The sequence below is a fragment of the Xenopus laevis genome, chromosome 3L (genome assembly GCF_017654675.1).
Source record: "Xenopus laevis strain J_2021 chromosome 3L, Xenopus_laevis_v10.1, whole genome shotgun sequence".
Lineage (NCBI taxonomy): Eukaryota > Metazoa > Chordata > Amphibia > Anura > Pipidae > Xenopus > Xenopus laevis.
The window spans coordinates 81,366,047-81,382,183 of record NC_054375.1 but is presented as its reverse complement, the minus strand read 5'-3'; the positions used below and the strand labels follow the sequence as shown (position 1 = coordinate 81,382,183).

General features: G+C 34.9%; 1 protein-coding gene across 2 annotated transcripts in view; it reads left to right on the top strand.

Annotated features, from left to right (window-relative positions):
* LOC108711171 (copine-8) overlaps nt 1–16,137 on the top strand; it is a 167,737-nt gene that overhangs the window by 119,957 nt on the left and 31,643 nt on the right. For both annotated transcript variants that reach the window (XM_018252626.2, XM_041586448.1), the window contains 6 exons: nt 3,202–3,305; nt 5,310–5,414; nt 6,455–6,496; nt 7,401–7,476; nt 9,553–9,606; nt 13,314–13,375. In XM_018252626.2, the coding sequence (XP_018108115.1) occupies nt 3,202–3,305; nt 5,310–5,414; nt 6,455–6,496; nt 7,401–7,476; nt 9,553–9,606; nt 13,314–13,375 (443 nt within the window). The remainder of the gene's footprint in view (nt 1–3,201; nt 3,306–5,309; nt 5,415–6,454; nt 6,497–7,400; nt 7,477–9,552; nt 9,607–13,313; nt 13,376–16,137) is intronic.

Genomic DNA, 16,137 nt, shown 5'->3' with positions numbered 1-16,137 from the left:
ATCCCACAGTGTGTTACCTCCAATAGCAAAGCAAAACTGTTGTCTGCTGGCTTTCCCCCCAGTTTCTGTAAATGCATTTATAGGTATGACATCAACCTGGCTGCACACATGTGGCGGATTTCATTGGTAAATGCATACTTTTAATCTCCATGCAGAATGTTGCCCCATGTTACATAGTTACTGTAAATTGGGTTGAAAAAATACAAAATTCCATCAAATTCAACCCCTCCAAATGAAACCCTGCGCACATACTGTACATATACACATTCACACTGAACCCTCCATATACTCACTGAAACTATATATACCAATTTCTATGCTAATTGTAGATTTTAGTATTATAACACCTCAAAGGCATTAATAGAAACAGCCTTCACATCATCATCTGGTCGGGCATTCCACAACCTCACTGCCCTCACCGTGAAAAGAATTACCTACACTGCTTCGCATGAAACTTCTGTCCTAAGGAGTGCCTCTGGTGTGGTGATTCAATTTAGGGAAACAATTTCCCTTGCTATCTTTCTATTATAGTTACATAGTTAAATCAGGTTTAAAAAAAACAAAGTCCATCAGCATCCATACACACACCCCTCCATAGCTTCACATAAATTATATATATATTATATTATAATTATATATATATATATATCCATATCTATACTAACTATAGAATTTAGAATCACAATAGCCTTTGATATTCTGTCTGTCCAAAAAATCATCCAAGCCATTCTTAAAGGCATTAACTGAATCAGCCATCACAACATCACCTGCAGTGTATTCCACAACCTCACTGTGAAGAACCCCCTACGTTGCCTTGACAGTCTACCCTCATAATTTAAATCTTCCATCCCCTTAACCAGTTTGGTTGCACGTCTCTGCACTTTCTCCAGCTTTGCATATTGAAAGAAAATACAAAAAAAAATAAAATGTGGTTTTAAAGTTCTTTGTAAATATAATATCTGTTGGAAGCAGTATTTTTTTATTCCTTTCTGTTCTATGTTTAACTCATGAAACCACATAACAGAAAACCAATAGTGCAAAGAGTATATAGTAATCTATGTAATGTGTATATTATTCTACTTTATTTATATTATAAACTCACTTGCTAAACACAAAAATGCTGTCCATACAATATTACTGCTGTAGAGGTAGGGTGTAATATGTTTCACGCTGCTCTAAGTCCTTATGGAAAAGTAAGCCATAAACCCAGTTGCAGCCCAATTTTTAGCTTTAATTATTCTGTGTATCATTATTTTCTTCTTTTAACCTCTGAACCTAATTCCCTGGTTTATATATAAAACTAAGGCTATCTTCAATAACTCTATAATAATGGGTAGTGTGTGTAATTGATTTTTTTTCACATTGGTCAATGCACTCATTCACTATGAGAGTGAGTACTTCATCCAAGACCAATACTGGGGCAGTGCAATAGGTAAAAATACAATAACAAATATACTAAGAATTGTGTAATTTGACAACAAGTGCCTATAAAATTGCACTCAATAAGACCTGTAGCTTACAAATACCAAATACCATCAATATCAAAACATCAAATGTGTATAAAAACAATCCATTTATTGAACTTGCCTGGCCTTTAAATGTTTAGGTGGTTAGTGGAGCCCAAAACTGCAATATACTTAAAGGGGAACTATCTCAAAAATGAAAGTTTAAAGGGGAACTCCACAAAAACATTACTTTGTATCAAAAGCCAGCTGTCAGACTGCATCCTACAAACCCCACAATTCCCTGCACACGTGATTTCAATAAGGAACAGAACACCATAGTGCAATGCATTGTGGGTTACGTAGTTCCTGCATGCTGTCTGTAAGCTGTGGAAAAGTTGTTACAATTTGTAACATCAGTGTTTTAGTCCCTCCTTCCCTGCCAGGATGATGCAGAAATAAAAGAACTGTTAAACAGCTGGATTACAGCATAGAAAATGGCATTTATTCATACTTTTTGAAGAAACCGGTAACTGTGATGGGTATATTAGAGGTTTCTATGTTATGTTTGCCTCTTTATCAAATTTTGGTTTGGAAGCCGGAGTTCCCCTTTAATATAAGCATCATCATACTGAAATAAGAAACGTTATAAATATAATCAATTAAATATTCTGTACTGTTTCTGAAATAAATATATGTTCACTACCCCTCTCTCAGCATCTGTTTATCTTTATTCTCTCACCATGTATGAGTTTGGTGTAAAATTTTCATTGAAACTTAGATCCAATATAGCTTATAAGGGGCTTCCTTTTCTAGCAGATGTATTGGAGCTTACTCAAATAATGGATACCAGTACAACCAAAATATAACAAAATAACTGCCTTTGGCACAAATTCTACATGTAAAGAGACAGGATTTCTGGTGATTTTAAAAGATGAGCTCTAATACATCTTCTAGACAAAAGGAGCCCCCCTAAAAAATATATTGGATTTAACTGTCATCAGACTCCTGTATAAAGAGAAAATGAACAGAAGCAGATGCTGAGTGAAGTAACCTGAATATTTCAGAAACAGTTCCGTTTTTAATTGATTATAATTAGTAAACATCTTATTTTAGTATGATGAAGCGTATATTAAATTTTCACAATAGTTCCCCTATAAATTCACTTGGCAGTTGGTACTTTGCCTTTGAACATTCAAAATCATGACCGTTTTATAAGAGTAATTTTCCACATCCACATGATGGATCAACTCATATTGGCAATAGTCTATGCAGGATTAGAGGAGCTTTGCGCTATCCTTCACTCAGACAATGTGGAATCTTGTCATTATTTGTGTTGCACAATGGCTTTAAAAGGTAGCAGACAACATCAGCCATTGTGTAATATTAACATCAACTATACAGGAAGGGACTAGTAAGGCTTAGTGTCAGTGCGCAGGAATAAAATATAGTGTTTGAACTTGATAAAATTATTTAATCATTTCTAATTGGTATTTGTTTTCTCGTATAGTCTTGGAGATGCCAAGTAATAAAAGTTGTATGAATGAAGGAGCCAAACATTACTGAATAGAATTATGTAGGTACTTTCTGTCCAATGACGCATTTCTTAGTATGGGATCCCTTATCCAGAAACCCATTATCCAGAAAGTTCTCATCTCTCATAGAGTCCATTTTAAAAAAAAAAATAGAAATTAAAAAAAAACTTTGCGAATAAATATGTATCTCCTTGTGAAAATGTTTGCTTTTTTTTGTTTTGCAGGATGCTGTATTAATGCAGTTTTGTGCAAACAAGCTCGATAAGAAAGACTTTTTTGGAAAATCGGATCCCTTTCTAGTTTTTTTTAGAAGCAATGAGGATGGCAGGTATAAATTAAGCCTTGTCTGTCTTTTCTGAAAATTCCTTTTGTATTACTAATTTGTTAAACTCTGATCATTTCTACACTTCTTGTTAAAAATTGAAATCTCGATTCAGTATTGTAGTTTTACAAATTAAAAAGTCAGTAATGTAAAAGGGGATTCTGCTGTGCCAGTTTAATTCCTGCAACTCACTTGGATGCCTTTTTAGTTATGGATCCAAACTGTGGCTGGAAACACCCCAGATTTATAGAAATGATTGGTGCTTGCTCTACCTGTGCTTGTGGACACAGCTGTCTTCAAATCTTCTGCAACTGTCATTATGTGGATATAAGCTGCAGCCTATTGCACCTTTATAGACTATTGAGATTCTAGGCGGAGGTTTACAACAGACATTTAATCAGTGCAATTGTCATTGATTTGATGGGTGTTCCTGGAACATTTTGACTGACAACTAATTGATCTTATCTTGCTTCTGCTAATCAACCTTGTATTTGAAGATGTAATTAAGTACAGTTGTGTAAGAATAACAGCTCCATGTTTACTCGACCACTTGTGTAACTAGACTTTACTTTAAACCGTGATAGTGATTAAACACATGAATAACCCTATTTTGCAGTTGCAACTGGGAGTTGTTGTGACTGTGAGAATGTAGAGTAGACATTGGTGTCATATCAGCTGTCTAGTCTATTCTGCATTTTTTAACTCTTGTTTCTGCCTATGAGTTTTATGAATGCAAAGATAAGAGCTCTGTTATAAAGACAGAACATTTTAAAGCATTCAGGCCATTTTGAGAGATTCTCTATTTCTTCAACCCATCCTGATGGCAAGGCTATAATATGAGTAGTTTTCCAAATGATGCTAGAACAGCCTTTACTCATTTGGGAAGGCTTTCTTCTCTGTGTTTCAACATTGTGGTTCTTCATCTAGCATTAGGTTGAGACTAATTTTGGGCAACCAGACTTGACTCACAGTTTTCTTTTCAATTTATATCACTTGTATTTAAAGGATAAGGAAAGCTTTAATCACTGCAGAGGTGGAAAATGCTAGGAAACCCCCCCAGTCATTGCAATCACGTACCTAAAACCCAGGCACCATAGTTACATAGTTAAATTGGGTTGAAAAAAGACAAAGTCCATCAAGTTCAACCCCTCCAAATGAAAACCCAGCATCCATACACACCCCTCCCTACTTTTAATTAAATTCTATATACCCATACCTATACTAACTATAGAGTTTAGTATCACAATAGCCTTTGATATTCTGTCTGTCCAAAAAATCATCCAAGCCATTCTTAAAGGCATTAACTGAATCAGCCATCACAACATCACCCGGCAGTGCATTCCACAACCTCACTGTCCTCACTGTAAAGAACCACCTACGTTGCTTCAAATGAAAGTTCTTTTCTTCTAGTCTGACCAGTGCTCCTATTAGCAGAAACACCACCAGCATGGGGCTCAGGTGCCAAAGAGCATTCCTTTTCTTCTTTCTTCAAAATTTCTGGGACAACTCATGTGGCTTTTCACTCTGTTCATGTGCACTTGTGCAAAGAAATAAGAAGCCGGTACCCAGGCAGTGCAGTTTTGTACAAAAGGAGCCGAGGCCATCAGACATCACTTGTGAGACTAAGCAGTTTGCCACTTAACATACAAATAACCAAGGCAGCTCTACCAGGACCAGCTGATAAACTGACTCAATGTAAAAGTGGCATTTTGTGATAGTGATATACTGTATATCAATGGGGTTTTTAGCATGATCCATTCTACAGTCATTGTTTGTTGCTGAAGATGACATGGTTGGGTGTTTGATTATATACCTATTTCAGTAATTGGCATGGCATAAATAGACACACAGGAATGACACATTCTAAGGGGAAGAAATTACAAAAAATATTGCTGATATGTAAATAAAATCTAATACTCAAATATATATTTTATTGTAATTTATTGTTATTATATATTTTGGGATAATATTTACTTGATTCAGGCCTAACACAATATCTATATTTTTCAGCTTCATAATCTGCCACAAGACAGAAGTTGTTAAAAACACATTAAATCCTGTTTGGCAGGCATTCAAGATCCCAGTCAGAGCACTGTGCAATGGAGACTTTGACAGGTAAATAAAAAGGTTTTTCTATTTGTCATAGTTTAGTAAGTTTTAGCTTGCAGTCACAGCTGTTTAAGCTTTGCAGTTGAAACATACTAAAAAATCCCTTTTTTTTCTTTTCAAAAAAACAACTTTAAGAAAGAGTAAAGAAGAAATAGATATGAAATACAAAGGCTGGGCCAAGTGCTACTATGGCCAATACGGTTGACCACTGGCAAACAAGCCCCTGGGCTGTTGCATATTTTTTTAAAAGGAGCATCGATTCAGGGAGAAACTGGGAATTGTCTAACATTTTGGCTCCCTGCAGTGAATTAGGCTTTCCTTGTACTTTAACATACATAAGATAAAATGTCTTAATCTTATACCTTACATTAAAAGTTATTAAGAGACTGACTAACAAAAATCTGTAAAAATTCATATTTAAACATTTATTCCTTAGAAAAAAATACAGGTATGGGATCTGTTATCCGGAAACCCTTTATCCAGAAAGTTCCGAATGACAGAAAGGCTGTCTCCCTTGGACTCCATTTTATCCAAATAATCCACATTTTTAAGAATGATTTCCTTTTTCTCTGTAAAAATAAACCAGTACCTTGTACGGTACATAATCCGTACTAAGATATAATTAATCATTATTGAAAGCAAAACCAGCCTATTGGGGTTATTTAATGTTTATATGATTTTCTAGTAGAATTAAGATATGGAGATCCAAATTACGGATGACCCAGGTCCCAAACATACTGGATAACAGGTCCCATACATGTATATTTAGTCCTGAGAGAGAGAGGGCAGGGTAGAAAATCCTGCCCAGCGTGGACTTCATCTATGATTGTCTCTCTGTCACTCCAAATATTGGCCCCAGTCCAGTGATTTGGCCCAGCACGGGGGTTGCCAAATCGGACAAAGGTCCACTCATTTGGAGACTTAGCCTGATAAGTTTATCTTTATGTGCATGGCCAGCAAAGTCACAAGTCAGTTAGTATAAAGATAATTCAGTGTTTTAGATCTGATATCGAGCTTATACTACAGACCTTATTTTCTTTTTGCAGGACAATTAAAGTGGAAGTCTATGACTGGGATAGAGATGGAAGGTACAGTAACAATAAATGTAGTTCCTATCTAGATTTCAGTGATGATACTAAATTATATATTTTGTGTCTTGTTGCCATAGCTTTTCTGAAAAAAAGAAAAGAAACACAAACAGAAAAACCTACTCATTCTATTTAAATCTCAAAAAAAACCAACCAGACTGTTTGTGTTACAGTATGTGCAATGCTGGAATGTTATCTGCAATTCTACAACAGAAGGCTTCATTCCAGATACTATTTGGTTATTGGCATTAGAACAACTAGAGAAAGCTGTCACTTGGAAATATGATCAATTGGCATTTCCTTAATTTAAAAAAAACATCATTTTCATTTATTATGTAAGATGGATGTAAATTAGTAGGATGCAAAAATAAATATTTACTGGTTTAGTGTATGCACAGATTCAATGGCTCGCTGATTAAAATAAAAAACAGTTATTGAGAGTTATCATACAGGTGGGCCCACTAGTCTGGCCCAACAGAGGATTCCCAGGCCAGTTCAATGCTATGAAGCCAAATTTAAAGAAGCACAATTTAAAGAAGCACAAAATTGTAGTGCATCTAGTTTGTATGTTCCCTAAGACAAAAGAATATCTGTAACCACATGCCTTTACCACTGATATATAACTCAACTTTGAGTATTAAGATTTTAGTCCCAGAATTAGAATATGTAAATTACAAAGCTAATATGACGCAGTGCTCCTTCACGCACTACTAAAAACAGTGCAATGGCCTTGTATTTTGGATTAATTTCACTTTTGGATCCTGAACTGTTTATGTACCAAACATTTTTCTTGACTTGGTTTGGATATGGTACATTTTTATTTAAATTACTCTGTACCTATAAAACAGAAAACACAAAGGTCCATGTTGCATTCCTCATACAAAATCCATATATTTTTCCTCAGCCATGATTTTATTGGGGAATTCACAACAAGCTACAGGGAACTGTCAAGAGGACAGTCACAATTTAATGTGTATGAGGTAAGTGTCTTATATTCCCTAAATTTCAGTCTTTTTACCTTCAATTATTCAAGTGATTTGATATTTAGAGTAATTTTAGGATTTTTTTCCAAACAGATGTTTCTTCATCCATTCATGAAAACACACCCAAGATGGGACTTATTTGTGGGTACTCCTACAGACCAAAATTAGATAGTTTAAATAAATTTGAAAAAAAAACAAAAAAACATTCTACAATTGTACTGGCCTTCTACTGTGGCTTTTGATGGCCTTGTCCATCGTCTCTATATAGTACCAGGAATATTTATAACCTCAGTTACAGTAAACCTCATATCTCACACTAACAGGCCATCGAACAGGCTCAGGCCACTTCATAGGGCTGCTACAATAAAATATCATATAGCTGTGTTTATGACAATGAATTTCTAACTATGAAAAATGTAGATCTAAAGAAAACTGGAAACAGTTTCAGCAAATAAAGCAGTTAGCAAGAGATGACTAATTCAATATTTTCACCATTGGAAAACTTCATCCATAGAATCTAACATAAAGGCATATTTCTAAGGTCAATTGTTAAAATTGTCTATATGTGTAAACACTGTGATCACAACTGGAAAACAATTGTTTTGCAAATAATGGAATAAGATACTTGTACTGATTTAAGGATATACATAGTCTTGTTTTTACAGGGCCAGTAACACCAATTACACTGCCCTTGTGATACTGTGGCTATAGTGTAGCCATAGGACAGCCAGTTGAGTTCTGACATGGCTGTAGGGCCCACATTTTCATAACATATACCAGATAAAAGTATACAATGGTTTCACCATATGCCATTTGCCTAAACTCCCCTGTCAACTTCCCACTGCTTGTAATATTGATCAATATAAAGCACACAAATGTTCTAGAGTTCTTTTTGAAAAATTTGTCTATCAACACTTTAGTATTGGTTAAGATTATGAGCAGTGACAAACAGACAAGGACATTTTGAGCACTACCATTCTTCAGTGGAGGGAAGCAGGGGTCAAAACACTGGTGCGCCATAACTAAGTGAGAATAAATGGTCGGTCTAATTCATAGTGCTCTACGCATCTGTAGGATAAAAGAACTTTCAGCTATAATCTGAATTTGTGTTATTATTTTCACTTGGTGCTACAGCCCCTTTAAATCACTATGTTATATCAATATTAGTATAGCCATTAATTACATATACCTGATTAAGTAAATTGCACACAGGATGGTCACTGTGGGGGTCAAAAAATATATCTGCCTATTTTTACTTTTTGTTCATCATTCCCTGCAACAATGGCCTGCTATAGTAATCTAAAGTAATGAGGCATGGAATGAACAATTGATATAATAGAAAACATGATACATACATGCAATACATATATATCATCGCATGAAACTGCACTCACAGGTCTTTGCAAGTGAAAAAAAGAGGTAAATAACAAACGGTTTGGCCTCTGCAGAGAGGGTAAGGTGTTTCAAGGTGTATCTTGATAAAGGACTCTGCTGTGACCAATATAGACCGAGATAGATAGATAGATAGATAAGATAGTTATATATAGTTTTATATTATATAGTTTTGTTATTGTGTGTGTCTAGATAAAAAAAGTTTGTGTATATATGTGTGTGTGTGTATTGAGTTATGAAGAAATGAGTAACTACATTAAATTTAATGTGGCACAGTAATTGCCTTGAGTAATGGGTGCTTTTACTGTATGCGTTGGTGTGTTTTATTGAAAGCATTTGAGTCCTTCTTCGAAATGTTTTGAGGGCAGTTCAGGGTAGGAATTTGCATTTTAAGCAGTTGCAACAAATCACCATTAGACACATTAAGCTAAATGCATAAACCCATTCTAGTAAAATACAGTATAAGTGACAGATGTTAATAAGTGCATTCAATAAAGATCTGAAGCTAAATAGGCCTCTAATTCATATATACCTGTAATACTTAAAAGCAACAGCAAGCAGAGCAGACATATGTCTAGATTAGGGCGGGCTGGGGAGAACACAGTGTGCATTAATACTTTAGCGTTACCAACAGTATATGGAAAGTTTTAAACTAATACATTTAATGCATTTTTCTCAAAGGTAATAAATCCAAAGAAGAAAGGAAAAAAGAAAAAATATTTAAACTCTGGAACTGTAAGTAAGATATTGTGCATAATCTATTTTTTTTTTATTCTGACTTTATAGTTTGAAGGATGTCAGCTTTCATTTTTCATTGTTCATTTTTCATTTAATGTAGTTTCATTGAATAGTGATTGATTTGAAAAAAAGGTTTGCAGTTTGTCCAGTTCAGTTGTACAAGTAGTAGTAGTAGTAGTATTGCAGAAGTAGTAAAGGCCCAAAATCATGGAATTTAGAGACCAATTGACAAAGCCCTTGCTCCTAGCCCTGCAGGTCTGTGAACAGTGCCAAATTTAAGATCTGGTGCAAGACACAGACACAGCAGAACTAACAGGGGAGAGAGAAAATCATGTACACTTGTCAAAAACAGGCATTGAGTACACAGTTTACTTGTGCCATCTGTCTTGGCATGTGCATTCTTAATGACATACAAACTAGGAGAGTGTAAGGGGATGCCTGCAAGTATCCTTTCTACCCTTGTGACTGCAATATTTCCCAATGTAGTCAGCAGCTCATACAGAGAGAGAGTGAAAGATTCAACCCTTTCACCCTAGTCTAAGGGAATGCAGTGGTTCGCACTATAAACCTTGTCCCAGGCCGACAGTCTTCTTCAAATCTTTTTTTATTGACTTGCACTAACAATAAGTTATAAAAGCTGGAAAGAGAAAATATGTAATTTATTAGGTAAAGAATAAACACTTTTACATACTGTTTTCAAACCAAACCAGCTTTGTCTGACATGTTTGGACACTAGATAGCAATTGCTGAACAAGGTAAGAAAGCGTGGCAAACCATACAGCCAGCTAATTACTTTCAATGAGCTAAACATACTGAGCCATCACAGTAGGAACGATCGCACGGTGATATTGCTGAAGTAGAACTCAACGTTTTACAACTCAAGTGATATCTCCCTGCAGGGACTACTTTGCTGATGCTTGCTCAGGCTATAGCCTTTGGGTTTCTAATTGGATAATTGTATATATTTTATTTGTAATATGGCCACAGGCTAAAACATATATTTTCTTCTGGCTGCAGTTGTGGGGTACTATTTTTAAGCAAAAGAGTCATTTTGAGAGAATAAAGAAAAACTGTATGTGCTCTTAGAAATGGTAATCCAACTTTCTCAACAACAGGGAATTGTGAAGTGTGTTTACCCACAATGCTTTAAAGGATTTGCAATCTGCAGTGCCTCTGTGGAATAACTTTGATTTCCTTTAATGCGACGCTGGTGAGACTGTAGTCTATTGTACGGTACAAGGAAGGGTATATTCTTACTGCATAGCACTAATATATACAATTAGGGCAGATATAAGAAAAATTGTACTACGACATACTGGATTCCTGGAGATTACAATTGTCACATTTAGTAAGACTTTACAGACTGTTGGTTAAGTGTTTAAATGAAATTATACATTTATTTACCTTTTGGCTTTTTGTAAAGTCTTCACAAAGACGTAGGATAGAAGTGTTAACATTACTATTACATTATGTTCTAGGTTTCTGTACTAAGGCAAGGTGACCACAGCCTCTTAGCAGTGAAATGTTGTGCTTCAACAGATGTCCAATATTAGTAGGTGGTCAATATGAAAATAATTAAAAATATTAACAGAATTCTAGTAGCAGTGAATACACTTTCCCACAATATAAAAAAATAGTCCCACTAAATTGAAAAAAAAAAACAGCATTTCTTTTATTTTCTCCTACTGTATTTTTATTTCTCTCACCTACTAAAATACACCACCATACCCTAATTATGAATTAGTAGGCTCTAGTAGATTTCCACGCACAGCTCAAAGTTTACACATGCAATAAAAACAGTTGATTGAAGAGCAGTTTTATAAACAGCCTGTACAATATTTTATGTTTAAAAACCAGTGTGTAAGAAGTGGTGTAACATGGTGTATCAGAAAGCAGCGCTGTTCCCCGTAAAACTGATGTACAGGCATTACATTGATCACTGCTTACAAAGAACTAATAGGCATATTTTGAAAGATCTGTAATTTATCTGGTGCCAGATTATGCCTTTACACAATCTACACCTTACATGGTCTATTGATGTCAGTGGACAGATTCAGGTGGTGATGTTTTACTTAACAGTTCTGGTATAAACAGTTCTGGTATAAAATTCTGTGTACGAACTGGCGGGTTTTGTTACATGACTAACTTTTTTTTTCTTTTTATGCCCACTTATTTGTGTTGCTTTCTGTTGTCTTCAGTTTAGCAAACAATGTTTTTCATGGTCAACCATATTAAAAAAAATTTATGTATAGAGCACACACTGTATATTTAATGGCAGCAATGTTGACATGTTCATATTATAATAATTCAATTATATAATTGTTCAACAGTATTTTATTTGCTAATAGCTAAATAGTCAAAGGCACAATTTCACTCAATGCATATCTGTGAAGATGTATGTGCAGCATAATGAAAGACAAAACATCTATGTTTAATTACCTAGTTCTGCAAATCAATAATAAATGACATTAATAGCCCTGACTCTAAATACCTATTACATATATAGGAACCTGTTGAGGGCTATATCAACATTTAGTCTAATTGGCAAACTCACTGGGGTGTCACAAAACATTAAAACAAAATAGCCATGTAATATGCACAATCAGGTGGACTGTATTTATGTACCAGAGAGACTTGAACAAATTTGCTTTGAAGAACCAGCCTAGTCAGATATTTTAGTATATGAGGCGAATCTGTTGTTGACGGAGCAAATACCTCAGAAGTAAAGTGCATTAAGGTGTTCTTAGAGTTTGCAAATCTTAGTCTGAGATAAGTCCGTTTTTCTTACAAAGAAGAAAAGCAGATAGTTATATTTTAAATTTTAAAGTTTTATTAATAATTTTCAAAAAAAACAAAACAAGGGAGGATCATCACTTAAACTGCATTCTTGCCTTAAATTTTGCTGTAATAACAAAGGAAAATATTGGTTCCCATATATTTTTCATATCATTGCAAAATATACTTGTACTATGATCAGCAGTACTAGTCACCGGTGCACAAGATTCATATCTCCAAGTCTTTAGATATTGGATGGCAGTAATGAATTTTATGTAGCGAATGATTACAAGAAGGCATACATACCTCTGTTCCAGCTGTGTGCGGACAACTAAAAAGAGAAAGGGACACTTGAAGCACAGTTATCATGGCAAAATAAATTTACTTATTCTACATACTTAGCCTTTGTATAAGAAATAATCATGAATTCTGCTCAATTCAATCCAAGTACGGTACATTTATATATTTAGAAAGTGTAAGAATATTATTATCTAACAATTATTGGCTTTGTTTGCATATGCCATACTAAACAAAATAGAAACTGAACTAAGCCTTGAAATAATGGCAATGCCACTGTTGGGCAATGACACACAGTGCTACTTGTGGCCAATATAAAACACACAAAAAAATGGCTTTTTATATAATTTTGAGCAATTGTGTGATCTGGGTGAGTGTTTTAGCAGAGATTCAGTATTGTGGCGGGCAACAAGCAGCAGTGTGTCATTGCCCTTAGATTGAGCAGCTGTATAGTGTGTCTTTATTCACAGTATAAGAATTGTGTTCCATTCTTTGGGAGATAATCTCTTCCTCGTTTGTCACTTTATCTGCCAAGCATCCCTAGAATAGAAATTCTTTGCAGTCAGAGTGCAGTAATACAAAGAATAATGCTTTTTAACTGCAGAAGTCTTAGTGTTTTTCTTTGCTTTTAGGTTACCTTACTTTCCTTTTTAGTTGAGACAGAAGTTTCCTTCCTAGACTACATCAAAGGAGGGTAAGTAATGGTGTTGTTCATGATTTAACAGATTACTTTCTGTACAAAGCAAAAGCAAGCTGTTTGTTGGATACGTTATTTCCAATAATATGGGGTACTTAGGGCTCAAAAGAGAGAATTCCACCACTGCTAAAGAGGGATGAATCAAAAAAGACATAGAACACTGCAGGTGATAAGATTGTCTATAAACTTCAGAGATTTTTAATCAGCAAAGAATAGTTAATCATATCACATATTTGAAATTCAGTTTGGCCGGTCACCTAATTGGTTGGTCAGAACAGAAGCAAATAAGAAAGAAACAACTAAATCGGTAATCTGTAATCTCAAAGAAGCCAAGGCTGGGGATTAATTACCAGCATCAGACTGAGACAAGAAAGGCCCATCAGTGAACCTGACATTAAGGGACAGATTTATCAAAATGTGAGTTTAGAGCTTAATAAATAAAAACTCGCCCACACTCTATTAATTCCTTTGGGGGTTTTAGAACCAAATTTATCAAATGGTGAGCTTTCACCCATTGATACATACAATTCTAAAAATACCATATGAATGAATAGAACGTGGGGGAGTTTTTATTTATTAAGCTCTAAATTCACATTTTGATAAATCTGCCCCTAAGGGTCACCATTAGTAACCATTTTAAAAAAGTGTTTTCTTGCTGAGGATTGAGAGGCTGATTGTCCAAATTTACTGCTGCATATAAGCAAGTACAGTAGTCATTGTTATTGTGTTTCAAAATGATTTGTCTAGACTTGAAATTATTTGCTTAAAATAGACTCTATGGGAGATGCTTGCCTTTCTGTTATTCAAAGCTTTCTTGATAATGGTTTTGGGGATAAGAGGAACCCATACCTGTATTAAAAGTAATACTTAACAAAAATTTTTGCAAACACAGGGAATGGGTTACAGTATATTCAGCTGTAGAAACCTGTAGGGTAAACATAAGAGTAAGATTTAAGGTTGTTAATTTGATTATATACTTTTACTGCATGGCACTATTGTGTATCATAACCCTTTTTGTTTTCAAATAGAAATTCAATTTATATCCCATAAACTCACAGCAAGCATACTGCTTGAAGAATTCATTTTAAAAAAAGACATTTTGAAACAGTTACAGATGAATTATGGCATATAAATTTGTGTTACACTGTTTTTCATTTTCAGAGCTTATTTATTACCTTTATATAGTTAAACATATTTGTAGATACAAGCATTGTAAACAGGAGAAAAGTCCTGTTTGCTGTAACATATACAACTGAATGTGTCCCTGGTTTCAGTTGACAAAATGCTGCCATTATATCAAGCATGTAATATTTTATGTGGCTATGCAGGCCAGGGCAGAAACCCTTTCAAAATGGCACAATAGAAAAATGAAATATATTAGGAACATAGCAATTTCATCAGAGTAATGTATGAATCCACTTCTGTTTAACACAATTTATTATAAAATGCCAGCTGCGCCATCATTATAAAAGGAAAATGTTTGGTGTATTTTAGGTCATATGACCAGTCACACTGGCAGAAACTTAGTCAGAGTCAGAGAATTTTTCAGCAAAGAGAGAGAGAATTTAAGGCAACTGATATTTGACTTTGTGGACAGGGGCAATCCTGACCACTCTGCCCACCTGAGGAGGCTTAAATTCTGCCTACCTTATGGGCACAATGCTAGTGCAGAGAGCACCATTTAGCTCTCTGCACTAGAAGAGCTGAATTTCCAGTTGGAAACCTGCATATTTGGCTCTTAAAGTTACCAAAAAGGCTTCTTGCTACACCTGGTAACCTGGGCACTGCCGCCTTTTCAACTTGCCTCATGCAGTGCTCCTGATGGAATTATATGCTGTTATATATATGTATTAATTCAGTCTGTTAACCCCAAACAAGAAATGTTCTAAACTAAGCTACCCCAGTGAGAAGTAGATAAATACTTCTTTGGGAAGTACAAGTACAAGTCTCTCCTGCATATTTGAATTTGAATATATTGAACCAGTATGCTAGGGGTCATTCAATGGACCTACCATGTGCTGCTCCCTCTAAATGCAACACTGCTGAGTGCACGCAAAGCTATATTCAGAGCTGTATGTGTGTACTATATAGGATATATATATATTAATTATACCAGGCCAATTGTTTATATTTTTAGATATTTTTCCCTGCAATCGTGTTTTTTTCTGTCAACCTAGAAAATTGGTAAAGCTGCCTCCCTGTATAGATTTGTAAGGAGGCCATACAATAAACTATACAATATACTATATGGCGGCTTATTCATCTTTTCAGAAGACGCTTGGGCACCCATTGAGATTAGAAGAGTTGGTTTAATGTTAAGGCATGAAAGAGTTTTTTTACAGTGAGACCTGTGAAGTTGTAGAACTCTTCCCCTGAAGAACTTGTCCTGCCAGATGCATTACATAGCTTAAAATTATTTTAAAAGTAGAATAGCTTTGAAAATGAGCTTTTCTCTTTAATGCCATTGTTTTTCAGTAACTAAGAAAAAAGTTAAATGTTCATTGTTACCACATAGAGGAGGAATCAAGTGTAAACAGTCTTAAACATCACTGTTCTGCACGGTTTTATAGGAAAAACAACCACCACCACTACTGCATTTACAGCTCTCTCTCAGCTTTCTAATAAACTTAGGAGTAATTGCTGCAAATTCTATAAATTATTTCATTTTGGGCACATGACATTATTTGTAGAAGTTTTACCTTCCATATTTTTGTACCAACAAAAGCAACATAAAAACAAATATCACTTAAAAAAGTACA